The 15,167-nt window shown below is 39.9% G+C and overlaps 1 protein-coding gene and 1 long non-coding RNA gene across 5 annotated transcripts in view; one reads left to right on the top strand and one right to left on the bottom strand.

The window, feature by feature from the left end:
- The window catches only part of LOC108543545 (uncharacterized), a 27,516-nt gene extending 18,843 nt beyond the window's left edge, over positions 1-8,673 (bottom strand). The window contains exons 1-2 of the long non-coding RNA XR_001889606.1: positions 8,383-8,673; positions 1,535-1,664 (exon numbers count right to left, since the gene is read on the bottom strand). This is a non-coding gene — a long non-coding RNA (uncharacterized LOC108543545). The remainder of the gene's footprint in view (positions 1-1,534; positions 1,665-8,382) is intronic.
- RAB3IP (RAB3A interacting protein) overlaps positions 8,492-15,167 on the top strand; it is a 68,253-nt gene continuing 61,577 nt past the window's right edge. For 2 of the 4 annotated variants that reach the window (XM_017894062.1, XM_017894060.1), the window contains exon 1: positions 8,492-8,580. In XM_017894062.1, the coding sequence (XP_017749551.1) occupies positions 8,492-8,580 (89 nt within the window). Of the gene's footprint in view, positions 8,581-9,374; positions 9,949-15,167 lie in introns of those variants that run through there. The other 2 variants (XM_017894063.1, XM_017894061.1) reach the window with 1 other exon arrangement.

The following is a 15,167-nucleotide window of genomic DNA, read 5'->3' on the forward strand; positions in this document are numbered from 1 at the left end:
GTCAGATGAGTAGATTGCAAAAATTTTCTCCCATTCTGTAGTGCCCACAGTTCTAAATTCGTCTCTTTGGTGGTTGAAATTCATTCTCTAGGAATATCCTATGAAAAAGGGCAATATGAAAACCATACTGCTTGCATGTTCAAAAGTGTTCATTATATTTTTATTTGAACAATTTACTCTGGTATGAAATCCTTGGGTATGAAATCTTTAGAATTACATTTAAATTTTTCCCTCTTATAGATGTCTTGATCATTTTGCTCTAGGTGCCCAAAAGATTCTTTCATTTTCTTGGAAATCCAGTAGCTATGCTAGACTAGGTCTTAGTTTGATTATTCTTGTCATTTTTTTATTTGGGATATGGTATGCTCTTTCAATCTATAGATTTAGGTCTTTTATTTCTGAAAGTGTCTCAAAAGGTTTATCTTTTTTTTTTTTTTTTTTTTTTTTTTTTTTTTTTTCCTGTTCTAACGTCTAGATTCTTTTGTTAGATTATGTACATATTGGATTTCTTTGGTTTCTTTCCATTTACATAATTTTCTCTCTAATCCTTTTTTTTTCATTTTCATTTCATTTAACTTGCTTCTCTCAATCTGGTATTTTGTGATTCTTAAAACATTTTTTATTTTGCTTTTTTTTTCCCTTAACAAGTGTTTATTCCAAGTTTGTGTTAATTTTGTCTTCATTTTTAAAATAGTTATTTTTTCCTCTCCCTTTTTCAATTCATATTTAAGTTCCTTTTGTGGTTCTGCTGCTTTTAAAAAAAATTTCCAGTGAAGGGACTTAAGAAAGTTGAGTTAGTCATACTTATTAGTTCATGTCACATTATCATAATTGGTTCATGGAAGGCTAGTTTTATTTATTTATGGCTTCCTTTTTATTCCTATTCTTATCCTCCCCTGGATAAGCAGTCATACAAATGCATTAAATATGTATCTTTTGTTTGCATATATTTTGTAAAATGTGTATGGTTTTTATATACATACTTTTAAAATAAAAAAAAATTTAGAGAGAACCTTACTATGTTGCCCAAGCTAGCCTCGAACTCCTGGGCTCAAGAGATCCCCTGCCTCAGCCTCCCAAGTAGCTGGGACTACAGGCCTGCACCACCGTGCCTGGATGATTGATTACTTTTTGATTGACTGTTCATGTTTGGAGGAGAGGTTTTCCAAGAAATGCTAATTGCAGAAGGTTTGTGCTGAGAGGCCTGGACCATGTTTCAGCCTAGTAGGAATTCTGCTTATGACACAGAGGTTGTGTAGATGAGTTCCTTTGGCTTCTACTTTTAACTAAGAGAAATTGGCAATCACAGGGCTGCTCACATTGCAGTTTATATATATATTTTCCATTTTGCCTCACCAACACAATGCTTCTGCATATGTGGTATGTCTGAATGATTCTTCTTCCAATGGTGCCTTATCACCTTCTCTTTTATAATAAACCAGGTTGAAGGAAGACACTGCTGCCTGTCCACATACTTGATTCCTTTATTTCAAATGAAAGATTGTTGGTTTTGTCTCTAAGGTAAGTCACTTACTTTTGTGAAGTGTGCTTTGTTGATGTTGATGATGTCTTCTGCAGTCTGCAGGCATTTACATCTTTTATCAAAGTATTTCTGCCTTTCACTGTATTTCACATATATTGTAGTTCAGGGTTTCAGGTATCTACTGTTTTCGATGAAAATGAATTTTGTATTATTGTCATTATCCTTGTTACTGAGTAATTTCTGAGAGGTGGAAGAATAGAGGATGCTATCTTCACTCTCTGGATACAATTTTTAAATCACTGTTTTATGTATATATTATGTTAACTCAGCTAGATTGTAGTTTGGAGAATTTTCTGCTTTACTTTGTACCATGCATTCTTCACTGTTGATTCCTAAAGTGTCATAAAAATTGCTTCTAATGTTTGTTGAAAAATTTCAGACAGGCCTAATTCTTAAAGCTTCTGATTCATGAAGCATCTCAGGTGATTCTGATGCTAGTGGTTCACCAACTGCATATTGTACATAGTAGCCACTCAATAAATAACTGAATGACTTACAAGGGCATGGGTATTTATGTGAGAACGCTTGGTACAGGAAACAGAGTAGATATTGTATTTATAAATAAGACTGGCTGAGGGTACACAGTAAATACATACAATTTTATCTGTCGCTTTAAAAAATAAAAAAAAACACTGGCTGAGATAAAATATGCAGCAATAGAGGGGGTACTGAGGCAGGGATATTTTCCTTGGAGAATAGAGAAACTTTTCTTTCTGTTTCAGAAATGTTCTGTCATCTGTTTAATTGAATATTACTTAGCCCACTAATGACACACAATAAATAACTGATGAATGACAGGATCAAAATTGGCAAACACTGAGAGACAAGACTCCCCCAAAGTAACCCAAGAAATACAAGTTACATATGTGTTTATGTGAATAACCAGGCAAATACTACCTTATGGTTAATTTAAACAAAAGATGAATTGTTCGTTAATTTGTGGATGTGTTAGATACATCAAAGTGTAACTTCTTCCTTGTTTCTACCCATACTTTTTAAATTTTAATTTAATTTAATTTAATTTAATTTAATTTAATTTAATTTAATTTTTGGGGCAGACTGCTAGTTCTTTTTCCCGGGCAGATGACTGCTGACATACAGACCACGTTTTCTGTCTTCCCTTGTAGCCATGTTTGGCTATGTGATAAAGTTCTCATGAAGTAATGAGTCCTACTTTATTTTTTTTCATAGCACATATTATTATTCGACATTATGTTATATACTTACGTCTGTACTGTCTCTTCCATTAGAAAGTAAAAGCTATTAAGGCAGGGACATTATTTTATTCTCTGTCATTTTCCAAGTAGCTGAAAAGTATCTGGCATGTAAAGGACACTCAGTAAGTAAAGGAATTCATGCATAATTATTGCAAAAATATAGAGATTAGGTATTACCGGATATGTGGATCCCAGTATTTCTATAATGAGGATGTAGTAAGCCTAATGAAGTAGAGTTTATCTTGATTTGGGTTACCAGTTGAACTTGAATGACCACCCTCTGTGTGCATACTTAGCATTCATATTTGCAAAGGGAGGGGGACTGACTGGGTTGATTTCCCTTGACAGAATGGAGGATCCCTACTGGGGAGAGCTTCATGCCACTTCAAAAGTTTGACCTTTCTCATCTTCAATCTAGCCACACAGGGTTGCTTTTGGCTCCGGTATCTATCTAGGTCCAGTTAGTGGTTAACACAGCATGGTTGGTTTCACTTAATGTACAATGGCATGAGTCACAGCAACACTGTGCAGAAGACCATCTATCCTCACAAGAATGTGGTGAACATTGCTGCCACTCCCATGCTTTCAAAATAAATAGTCTTTTCAAAATAGTTGCCTCATGGGAAGTTGTCTGTATTTGTGTTATATGTATTTCGAATGTACTCAACAACATTTTTTAGATGTCCTGTTTTGAAGTTCAGGATGATACAGTGGAAATATATAGATTAGTATTCCAAAGACCTGGGTTCAAGACTCAGCTTTGGGACATTTTAGCTCTGTGACCTTGGATAAAATCACTTCCTCTTCTGGGGTCTCAGCTTTCTCATTTGTGAAAATAGATGGTGAGGGGAGATGACTTAAAGGTCTCTTCTAACTCCAATCATCTATGAGTCTGTTTATTTTCAGAGTTTTCACGGCATTACTGTGAACATTCCCAATCATAACGAACACCTTTTGTTTCTTTCTCTTTTTTCTTTTTTTGTTTTTTTTTGAGACGCAGTCTTGTTCTGTTGCCCAGGCTGGAGTGCAGTGGCCCAATCTTGGTTCACTGCAACCTCCACCTCCCAGGTTCAAGCAATTTTCCTGCCTCAGCCTCCCTAGTAGCTGGGATTACATGTACCCACCACCGTGCCCAGCTAAGTTTTACAATTTTAGTAGAGACAGGGTTTCACCATGTTGGCCAGGCTGGTCTTGAATGCCAGACCTCAGGTGATCTGCCCAACTCGGCCTCCCAAAGCGCTGGGATTACAGATGTGAGCCACCACGCCCGGCCCCAAACACCCTCTCTTTGAATGTAGATTGGATTTTTTGGAACAGATAAAATTGATCAGAGCTAAACTGATTAATACTATGTATGGCAAAGGTAGATGATACTGTCTTTAAAACTTGGAATTCTCATTGATTCCTTTCTCACCTTTATTTCTGTATATTCAGTTGCTAGTGGCAGAAAACTCAACATAATCTGGCATAAGCAAAGAGAAAATTACTGGTTCAGGTAATTAAAAAGTCCAGGGTCTCTGGTTTCAGTCACAGGTTGATCTAGGAAGTAAAATGATGTCATTAGGACTCACACTTGGTTTTCTTTTCTCTCAGATCTGCCTTCTCCATATTAGTTCCATTTTAGGCATATTCTCCAATGGGGGCAAGATTGTTGCCAGGGGCTTACATTTGATCTCGGCAATCCATGTAGAGAGATTCATTTTTCCCAATGTTAACCCAAAAGTCCCAGAACTGACTTTTGAGTCATTTGCTTATCACTGAATCCATCACAGAGACTAGGAGTATTCTCTGAACGGCCAAGCCTGCATCACATATTCACCCCTGGAGTTGGGGGAATTCAGTTTCACTGGAATCATGTGAACTGAATATGGTGGAAAGATGCTTCTCCAAGTAACATCAATGTGCTGATCTCAAAAAAGTATAATGGATGCTGAGTAAGTAAGCTCTGTGTGTGTGTGTGTGCATGCATGAGAGAGGTATGGGACATCTAATTACTTGCTGCATTAGATAACATCCTTTGAAATGTTTCCTCTTCTCTGTTTTGATGAAGTATAGGCACTATCTCATTGTAGCTTCCTATCTAATTTCCTTGCCTGTAGTCATTCTCTCCTCAAATATATTCTAGGCATTGCCAACACAAGTCTTCCTAAAGCATTGTTTTGATCATTTTACTCTCCAGCTCAAAAATCTTTCAGAAACCTTCTTCTATCAAATTCTATATTCTTCAGTCTGGCATTTATGATCTTTCCACAGTCTGGCTCCTGCATATCTTTCCAGGCTTATCTATCCACCTGCCCTTGTTCCATGAGCCAATTAAGCTGCATTGCTTACCATCTCTGAACACACTGCATGTTTTCCTAGCACTGCCTTTGTTCTATTTGTATGTTCCACCCCATCACCATTTCTCTCATCCTAAGTCTCATCTCAGGTGATGAAGTAGAGACTGCTAGTTCTCTTTAATATATGTTCTTCCCTTCTTCATTAGTGTTAGAACCATTGATTTTTAGCTGGGCCATGGCTACCCAATAGAGACTACACTTGACCAAGAGAGTATAGTGTAGTGATGTTTACAACTTCTGCAAGTGGCCTAGAATAGAGGCATGTTCCTTTCTGCCCCTACCTCCTTTATGCTCACTGGAAAAAGGATGTAAGGAGCTTGAGCAGCCATGACGGATCATAAGGTAAAAGCTGCATTTCAGGATGGTAAAGCCACATGATGGAAGGAGCCCACGATCTGCTGATTAGAGAGTCACCTACACTGATGTGAGAGTAATACATTTTATTTCCTTTAAGCTACTGTTACTTTGAGCTTTTTAGCTGTTACAGAAACCAATCCCTGTATGAAAATATATTGTTTAGGATAATTTTCTGGTGGCAGTAATAGGAATCATTCAAAACTATATAAAGCAAAAAGGGAGAATTATTTTAAGGACAGCAGGATTTCTCACAGAACCTATGGGAAGGGATGAAGGAAGCCTCAGTAATAGATTGGTAGCTGGTATTAAAAAGTAAGGGGAGGCCAGGAAGCCCTCTCATTGTGTCTCATCTCTCCTCCTCTTCCTTCTTACTGAAAATTATTTACATGGTTGGCACAGAGAAGCAACAAATAAATATTTGTTTGATGGATGGCAATTTGTGTGTGTGATAAACTGGATCTAAAGTCAATTCTCAAAACGTTTTGTTATATATATGTGGCTTGTTAAAGTGATTCTTTTGAAGGGGGGAATCATATTTTTCAGAGTCTAAGCTCTCTGTTCAACCCTTTCTCTCAGCTTTCCAATTTTTCCCAGTCATTTATTCCAACATCAGAAAGGGGCCTGAAATACAGGGTTGTCCATAATTAATATAATGACAGACACTTTTGAGATTGCTCTGCTTTTGTACAGGAGTTGCAAAAGCCAGTTTTTATAAGAACACAAGCACTGGCACTCAGTAACTATTTTGGCAGGCAAGGAAATGATAAATTAATTACTTTTGGTACATTTTCCCCATAACTGTCTTTTTTTCCCATTTCATTTTTGCATTGTTATTATTTACCAGTCTGGGTTCTCACTTATACCTAGTTTGTGCCCTTCAGGGTTTCTTATATTCTTGCCAGCTCTTTGATATGTTTGATAAGATGTTTTATGTATTTTATTCAGCACTTTGAGTTGCTTTTGGTCTGAGAATCAGCCAGAGTCTCTAGTCTGCCATACTACTGGACACAAACATTCAATATGTTTTCACTTCATTCATTCACTTTTGTTTTGTTCTTTTGAGACAAGGTCTCACTCACCCAGGCTGGAGTGCAGTGGCGCCATCTCAGCTCACTGCAACCCCCGTTTCCTGGGTTCAAGTGATTCTCCCACCTCAGTCTTCCAAGTAGCTGGGACTACAGGTGTGTGCCACCATGCACAGCTAATTTTCGTATTTTGTTTTTTGGTAGAGATGGGGATTCACCACATTGGCCAGGCTGGTCTTGAATTCCTTACCGCAAGTGATCTGCCCACCTTGGCCTCCCAAAGTGCTAGGATTACAGGCATGAGCCAATGTGCCTGTCCAAATGTTTCACATTTTTAAATTTTTTGAAATAGCTGTCTTTTTTATATGTTGGTAAGCTATCAAACTTAAGATGCTCACAGCACTTTACATACTTTGTAGGCTGAGATTCTGAGTGTCTAACATTCTGTAATGTATCTTGGTCTCTGTGCTGCAAGAACACTGAAGTATTATTATAGGTAACAATTTATATCACTCTTCTCAAACAGTGCTAACAGGTTATGTACTCAAGAGGAACATCTTTCAGTATATTTCAAAAAGCCTCATGGATGGTAGGTGATTTGTAAATGGACCAACACAGGACTCAGGCATATGGTTACTGTTTACTATTTCCTGTAGATCATGATGTCTTAGGTCTTATGTAGAATATATCATAGGACTTATCCTCTAAACATTCACACACCAAGACTGCACTCTGCATGCATGCCATTCATTCATTCTGCATTTACTGAGTCAGTCCTACTGCATGTCAGACCTTGTACCTGCTCTCAAGAAGCTCACAGTCTAGGAAAATGGAGAAATACAGCTACAATTATAACTCTATGTGATAAGTGTTACAAAGAGATACGGTGTTATGGAAGCACTGGTAGGGGCACTTAGCCCATACTGGAGTGGCTGGGATATGGCTGAGTGGCCAACAACAGGGAAGGGTTCACAAGGGAATTGATGTCTAGGATAAATAATGAATAACAAATAACTAGCAAGGCAAGGAAAAGGTAGGAGATCAAGACATAAAAAGAAACAGCATATGGAAATACAGGGTTGTGAGTATAGCAAGACTGGGGAGCCCAAGTGGTTTGCTGTATATTTAATTTATTCATTTCACGTAGCTATTACTGACATACTTGTCTCCCTATATATGTTTGAGTCCGTGAATGGTGGGGACTTTGTAATGGTTTCTCTGTCCCTGTGTCTAACAGGAAGCACACAGATGGAGTGCAATAAAATGTTTGATGAATGAATGACCAGCTACGTGGTGTAAGGGAGAATAGTTAGGAGTCCATTAATAAGAAAGGTCATTTCTAGTGGCAATGAATATCAGATAAGATAGATTTAAGAATTATTTAGAAATTAGGATGAATAAGACTTGGTGATATATTGGTGATGGGGTATAAAATAAGAAAAACTGACTTTCTAGGTTTCTGGATTACAGATGCATGAGAATAGTTATAATGGTATAATAACAATAGCTAATATTCATTAGGCACTCTGTGTCATTAAGTACGCAAAGTGTTTACATGAATTAAGTCATTTAAACTCTCAATGACTTAGTGAGGCAGGTTCTTGTATGTTCATTCACTGATGAGAAAATTGGGGCTATAGAGATTCATTTACCTAAGGTCACTCAGCTAGCAGGTGGCAGGCTCAAACCCAGTAATTCTGACTCCGACAGCCATACACATAGTCTACTTTTCTTTACTGCCTCTAACAGATGAGATTAATACCCAGAATGATGGTCCTATTCAATATGTGTATCACATAAATTGCACGTTTCTCTTTTGCTAAACATAGAGACACATACTATGACTGCCTCTTTATTTTTTCTGATTTTTGGGATCTTGGCTCTTTCTGTATTTTTCCTACCTGGAAGACTTAAAGTGGGGTGGAAGTTTGATAAAAGAGTTGGCACAAAAGATGAGAGAAGACAGGTACAGGCGTGACATTCTCGAACGCTCTGGCAGTTGCTGGAATGATGGGATCTGGGTTCTACAGGATTCCTCCCCTCCCATCCCCCGCCACACACACACACGTCGTAAGATGTATACGGCCGCGGAGTCTCAGGTTGGTTCTAGGAGTCCTCAACTCACGGCGAAGGTACCTCTGCTCCCTCCTGGAGAGCCCCACATGCCTGAAGTCAACCTGAGGCGGCCTCTCGGGCCCCGGAAAACAGCGCAGCTCCGGCTCGCCCTTGTTCCCAGGGAAACCGCCCGCGGAGGAACCTGGGGCCAGGCCCGTGACACCTGCGACGAGCCCCGCCTGGCGCCAGGGGGCGCGGAAGCGCGTCCGCCCCCCCAGGCCCACGCCTGGGCCCGCCCCGCCCGCCTGCCGCCACACCCCGCCCCGCCTCCTCCTTGAGGACCGCGCTCCCGGCTCCCGGCCCGCTTCCGGCGCAGGCGCAGTCCCGCGTTGCCCTCGGCGGCCTGCCGGCGTAGTGAGCCCGCCACCGTGGAGGTGTAGTGGAAAGGGCCCGCCGTCCCTCCTCCGCCTCTCGCATGCTTCGGGGCGCGCTCTTGCGGCTCTGTGAGGCCCGTGACGGCCGGCAGCGGCCGGGGTGGGTCGTCAGGTGAGTGCAGCCGCGGGAGGGAGAGGCCGGAGCGTGGAGCCACCGCCCCCCTCGCGCCCGCGCGCCCGCCTCCGGCCAGTCGGCCAGGGAGGGGCAGGCCGCGGCAGGTGCAGGTGCCGGAGGCCCGTGGAGGGCGCGGCGCGCGGGTTGTTGGCGGGATGCCCCGCCCCGGTGAGGCGCGCTCTCTGCCTGGGCAATTGGGCTCCGGGCTCTTGGGGCGGCGTGTGGGGGGACCTCGTCCCCGGGTCAGCTGGCCGCCCCTGGGCTGCTGGTGGGCGCCGGGAGGCGGCTCCTCCCCCGGGCACGGGCGCGTTACACATTAACTGCGCGGTCCCGCGCGCCCGGGGCAGGGAGCCGGAGCCCGGCGGGTTACCTGGCGGCGGGCGGGCGCGGCCGGGAGCGGAGGGCCGGGGTCGCGAAGGGAATGAAGACGGAGTTCCAGAACAAGTCGGAAGTCACAACACCGGACGCCGCGCGGCAGGGCTGTGCACGGGGCAATAGCTGTGGACCTGGGGTGGTTTCGTGCCCCAGTCTTAGGAAACGACGCGTGAGGCACCGTGCCGAGGCGTAGAGGTCACCCTCGGGAGGTTTCGGTGAAACCTGGTGGGAAATTTCGGGCAGGCGCCCGGAGTCGCGTCCGAGGAGGCAGCTCCTTGCCGCCAGACTTGTGTTCGGGGGAGTTGAGACGAGCTGCACGGGTGGGATTGCACGGCTCTGCCCTCCCAGCGTTGACAACTCGCCCCGACCGCCCGGGGAAGCGCGAGCTTCTGGCTCCAGAAGTGATGATGCTGGGTGGAAGCCGCAGCATGTAAAGAGTTGCCGGTTGTTATGGGATTAAAAAAAGATATATCTGCAATGGCTAAAGGGTAAGGTCTTGAAAGACAAGAGCGCTGAGTTAGTACTGATTACTGAGAAGCAATTTAGTTTCATGGAAATGTTGCCTGTTCGGAGGCTACCTGTTAAACTCTCCTGTTTCACCCCAACTCCTTTCTTTCAGTGTCGGGTTAAAAGCCTTGTAATCTCTTGCAGTGGAATGATTGCATAATTGGAGGAGGGCCCATAAGAGGATTACAACAAAACTGTTCCATTGTAAATCAATTGAAAGACTCAGTTCTTGTTCATTATCCTTTTTCTCATTTTGTTGTTCATGAAGGGTTTTTTTTTTTCAGTGGTGAATGACAAATCAAGGAGAAAAGAGGCAGAATAGGGTTGTAGACCAATCGTAGTAAATATTTGATACTGTTAAATATTTCACCGGTTTTATGGGGCCTTGTGCTGTTGCCATTTGTTATTTATTTACTAGTACTGTGCATTTTGATAGGACTTTTCGTGTTTGGACATTGTATTCCAGATACGGCTTATGTGATCTAATCCTAAAGCCCTGGTGGAATTTATAGAAATAAACAGTTATACAGTTAAGTAGTCCATTTTTTAACTATTAAAGGAAAAGCTTTTGCATTTTTTTCCGTTACAGTAATGTTATATATTAATGTATACCTTTGTGAACCAAAGTGTTTAATATAACTCTTCCTTCTGTGTTTGGCAGACAACTCATCTGTGGTATTGAATACTTGTAACCTTTCACCAGGATGGCCATTTAATGTTTAGCTGCTTTGTGGGTTTTCTGAATAGATCCTATTGTACTTTTTGAATTAGTGTTATTATCCATATGCTTCCTTTAATATTCTTTACCTTTGATTTTGTGTAAACCCTCATCCTCCCCCAACACACACATCCTCTACAAATAATTTTAAAAATGGAAATGTTCTTAGAAATCTGTTTCACCCCCTCATTTTTTAAACATGGCAGGAAAAAATACCTTGTAGATTACAGTAGTTTTATATGCATTATAGTAGTTAGTATACTTTTTTCCCCCTCAGCAGGAGTCAGTGAACAAATTAGTGAGCTGGCTGAATGAAAAATTATTTAATGTTGAGTCCCATCACTTACTGTGCATAAAACCTTGAGTAAAACGTTTAACCTATTTGAGCTTATTTTCTCCATTTGTCAGTGGAAATACTATTAGGTTGAAATTGCTAATATTCTGCTGTTTTTTATGTTTCAACCTAATATGAACTTCATAGTGGTGAGATGAGGATTTAATAAGATACTCCCTTAGAGATGTAGGGAAAGGGAGAAGGAACCAATGTGAGCTTGCTTGTGTGCAAGGCACTGTGTGCTTGTTTTTAATACCTTGACTCCTCAGTCCTCTGGACATTCCTGGGATATAGGTGACTTGTCAAATTTTACAAATCAGGAAATGGAGGCTTAGAAAGTTGCGATAATTTGTCTGTAGTTACTAAGTTGTAGGTGGTCGTACAGCTGGCCAGTGACAGCCGGTATTAAAAACTGTATCCAGCTGCCCAAAATGGAACTTAGTGCTCTTATTCCTTACATTCCTGGTCTGCACTTTCTATTAAAGAACTTTGTAACTGTAAGGAGGCACACAGATGACAAGTGTTACCATTTGTATTTCTGGTTTAAAAATACCCAAGTTTTCTAATGACGGTGATACCAGCCTTGCTACTACAGTTACTCTTAAGTCTAGTGCTTATCAAGCCAAGTCCTGGTATAACCCTTATACTAACTCACTTACTCTCACAGTGAGCTAGGAGATAATACTTTATCCCTATTTTGTAGTTGAGAAAATTGAGACGCTGAGACCTTATGTAGTTTGCTCAAAGTCATATAGTTAATTAAGTGACAGGTCTGGATTAGATGTCAGTTTGTCTTCCATGTCTGTGCTCTTAACCACTACACTGTCATTTCTTCATGTATAAGTGGTAATGCTGAAGAATTGTTTGCTCATAATCACTGCATTATCACTTCTTTGTGTGTAGCTTATAGTGCTGAAGAACTGTTTGTAATTTAGCTTTTATGAGATATGCAATATTAATGTGATATGTAATTCTCATGTATCACCAGAGATTTTTTAAAATCATATACTCAATTGAGCATCTACTCTGCAAGTCACAGTAGGGGTTAAAGGAAACAATTCTTAAGGAATAAGGGAGATAGGGCATTATAATCATTCCCATATCTTTTATAAGTTCTTCAAAATGTAGAACACACGTTACATATTTTAATGAATGTCAACTAAGAAAGTGCTAGGATAGTTGAGTAGTGGAGAGGAAGGACAGATGGGTAGTGGGAAGAGATATTTGTGCACTGAGGTAATGAGGGAAAGCTTTGAAGATACTCCGAGGGAGTACACTTTTTCAAACTAAACTTTTGTCCAATATAATTCTAATTAAGATGCAATTCAACAAAGCATAGTAAATTGGTTACTATGCATTTGATATCCTAAAAACAAAATATCTGAGCCTTTGTAAACTGCTTTCTAGCTAGTTTGTCCTTTTTTTGTACTGCTATCCTTAGTTGTACCAGGTAGTACTCTTTTAAAAAATTTTATGCTTTTGTAATACTGAGTATCTCTTTTTTGGTATTTATGAGCTTTGATATTTGTGTTGTATTTGTAACTGTTTCTAGGGACCTAGAAACATGTTTGTTGACAAGATGGTCTCTTCCTCTAGTCTACAAGTTCTTCGAGAGTAGGGCTTACCTCATTCTATAGCTTTAACATTGGGCCTGGTAGGTACTGTGCTATGTTTGGTGATGGATGATCAGTTAAGAATGTTACGGTGTATTGAAGCTGATCTAGCAGCAGAAATTGAAATGAACATTGAATGAGAAATGAAGGGACAAAGGAAGGAAGAGGAAGATACTTACACAACTGGGAGCATTAACTTGCTATCTCTATTTTCCCTTCTGCTTTCTTTTTCAACTTACAACTAAATGAGGTAGCTTTATGAGCTTACATCTTACATAGTCTTGGTTAGAGAAAAGTGGAAAAAGTAACCTGATTTATCTTAGAATACGGGCAACATGAAATTAGATAACTATAGCCATAAAGTGATATTACTTAGAGGAAAAAGAATGAAAATTATTCAGATAGTTCAAGTTCATGGAAGATTTGATGCTTGTAGTTAACAACAGGATTGTAAATATAAGCATAATGGTAAGTTGATGAAATTCTCCTCAGGGGTACGGATATAAGTAGATGAATTGACAGTTTTTAGTATAAAGAAACTCTATTCAAGAATGTGAGAATGCCCTATAAGCATAAAGGAGCATACAGATGATAGCTTAGAACCACTTAAATAAGTGAATTGTAATTTGATATGCCCAGATAAAAGTAATAGTATTGAATATTTGTTTGGGGGCACCTGGTTGTCAGATAAGGATAAAGTATAAAGGAAAAACCAAAATAAGTTTGAAAAAACAATAAGCAAATTTGTATCAGTTCCCTGTGGGGAAAAGAATCATATTTGAACCACATGCCTCAGAAAGACTAGTTTTCCCCTTCTTTCCCTTTTATCTAAGATAAATAAAGATCCCTTCTGATTTGTGAGACCCATCTCCTTCAGTATGCTTTTGCTATTTCCCCCCATTACTTTTTTCTTTCTTAGATCTTTATAAAATCATACATTTGTATTGTGCTTTACAACGTGTACAACATATTTACATTGATATGCCATTTGATTTTCTCAAATGTAGGCAGGGGAGGTAATACCACTACCATTATAGATGTCAACACTGAGGCTTAGAGAGATTAAATGACTTGTGTCAGTTCGCACAGCTTGTCAGTGACAGATCTCAACTAGAAGGAAGGTTTTCTGAAATTAGTCTGTTAAAATGCTCAGGTTTTCTCACACTTCAATTTCTCCAGTTTTGATACTCTCACAAGGTACTTACTGTTTCATTTCTTTTTCAGCAAAAATGTAGCCTGAGTAACTGCCTCCAGTCTTGACTGCTTTGCTATTCATTCATTCTCTAAAGACTCCCGTTTGTTTATTCAGTCAGTGCATACTTCCGCGCCTGTTGAATGTTTAGTTGACATATATTCTTAAGAGGATATATAAAATGAGGCTTCCGTTATTGAGAAAAAGAAATTTGGAAAATGATTTTTAAAAAAAATTATACTTTTAAGTTCTGGGATACATGTGCAGAAGGTGCAGGTTTGTTACATAGGTATATACGTGCCATGGTGGTTTGCTGCACCCATCAACCCATCATCTACATTGGATATTTCTCCTAATGCTATCCCTCCCCTAGCCCCCAACTCCCCAACAGGCCCAACAGGTGTGATATTCCCCTCCCTGCGTCCATGTGTTCTCATTGTTCATCTCCCACTTATGAGTGAGAACATGCAGTGTTCTGTTAATTTAAACGATTAACAGTTACTCCTGATAGTTACTTGAGGTCAGGAGTTTGAGACAAACCTGGTCAACATGGCAAAACCCCATCTCTACTGAAAATACAAAAAATTAGCTGGGTGTGGTGACGGGCGCCTGTAATCCCAACTACTCAGGAGACCTATGTTGCAGTGAGCCGAGATTGTGCCACTGCACTCCAGCCTGGGCGACAGAGCGCGACTGCATCTCAAAAACAAAAACAAAAGTATTGTGGAATTAGTGGGAATTCATTTGTGATCTATTTTAATAAAAATGGGAAAATTGTGTAGCCTGATTAATCATTTGACTAATTTTGCCCCTGGGCTATTAATTACATTTGCATTTATAGACATAGAACGCTTCTTAAAAGACAAATGCAATTTTTTTCGTCGTAGCTAAAATGTTAGTTTGGGAAGCCAACTTTAACATTATTATGAAAGCTAATGAAAAAATGAATTTATATATATGCTTGTTTTGTTTTTTCCTCCTTTATTATACAGTATTTGAATACATTTTGAACTTCCCTTTTTATTTTGAGAGCATTATAATTACGGAGAGTTTCAAATAAGATAAGTAGACACAATACTGTAATAAACCTGAAAGTTTCCATCATGTAGCCCAGTAACTGTCAACAATGATCAGTCCTCATCCATCCGCTTCTCCCACTTCTATATTATTTTGAAACAAATTGCAAGTCCTGTGTAATTTCCCCTGTAGATATTTCAGTATGTATTTCCCAAAGATAAGAGCAGTTAACTACAGTACTTTTACAAACTTTGTTTTTTATTTTTTCATTTTAATCTACATTTTCTGCTTTTGTTATTACAAACTTAAAAAATTAACACTAATTC

Source organism: Rhinopithecus bieti, unplaced genomic scaffold (genome assembly GCF_001698545.2).
Source record: "Rhinopithecus bieti isolate Rb0 unplaced genomic scaffold, ASM169854v2 scaffold_25288, whole genome shotgun sequence".
Taxonomy (NCBI): Eukaryota; Metazoa; Chordata; class Mammalia; order Primates; family Cercopithecidae; genus Rhinopithecus; species Rhinopithecus bieti.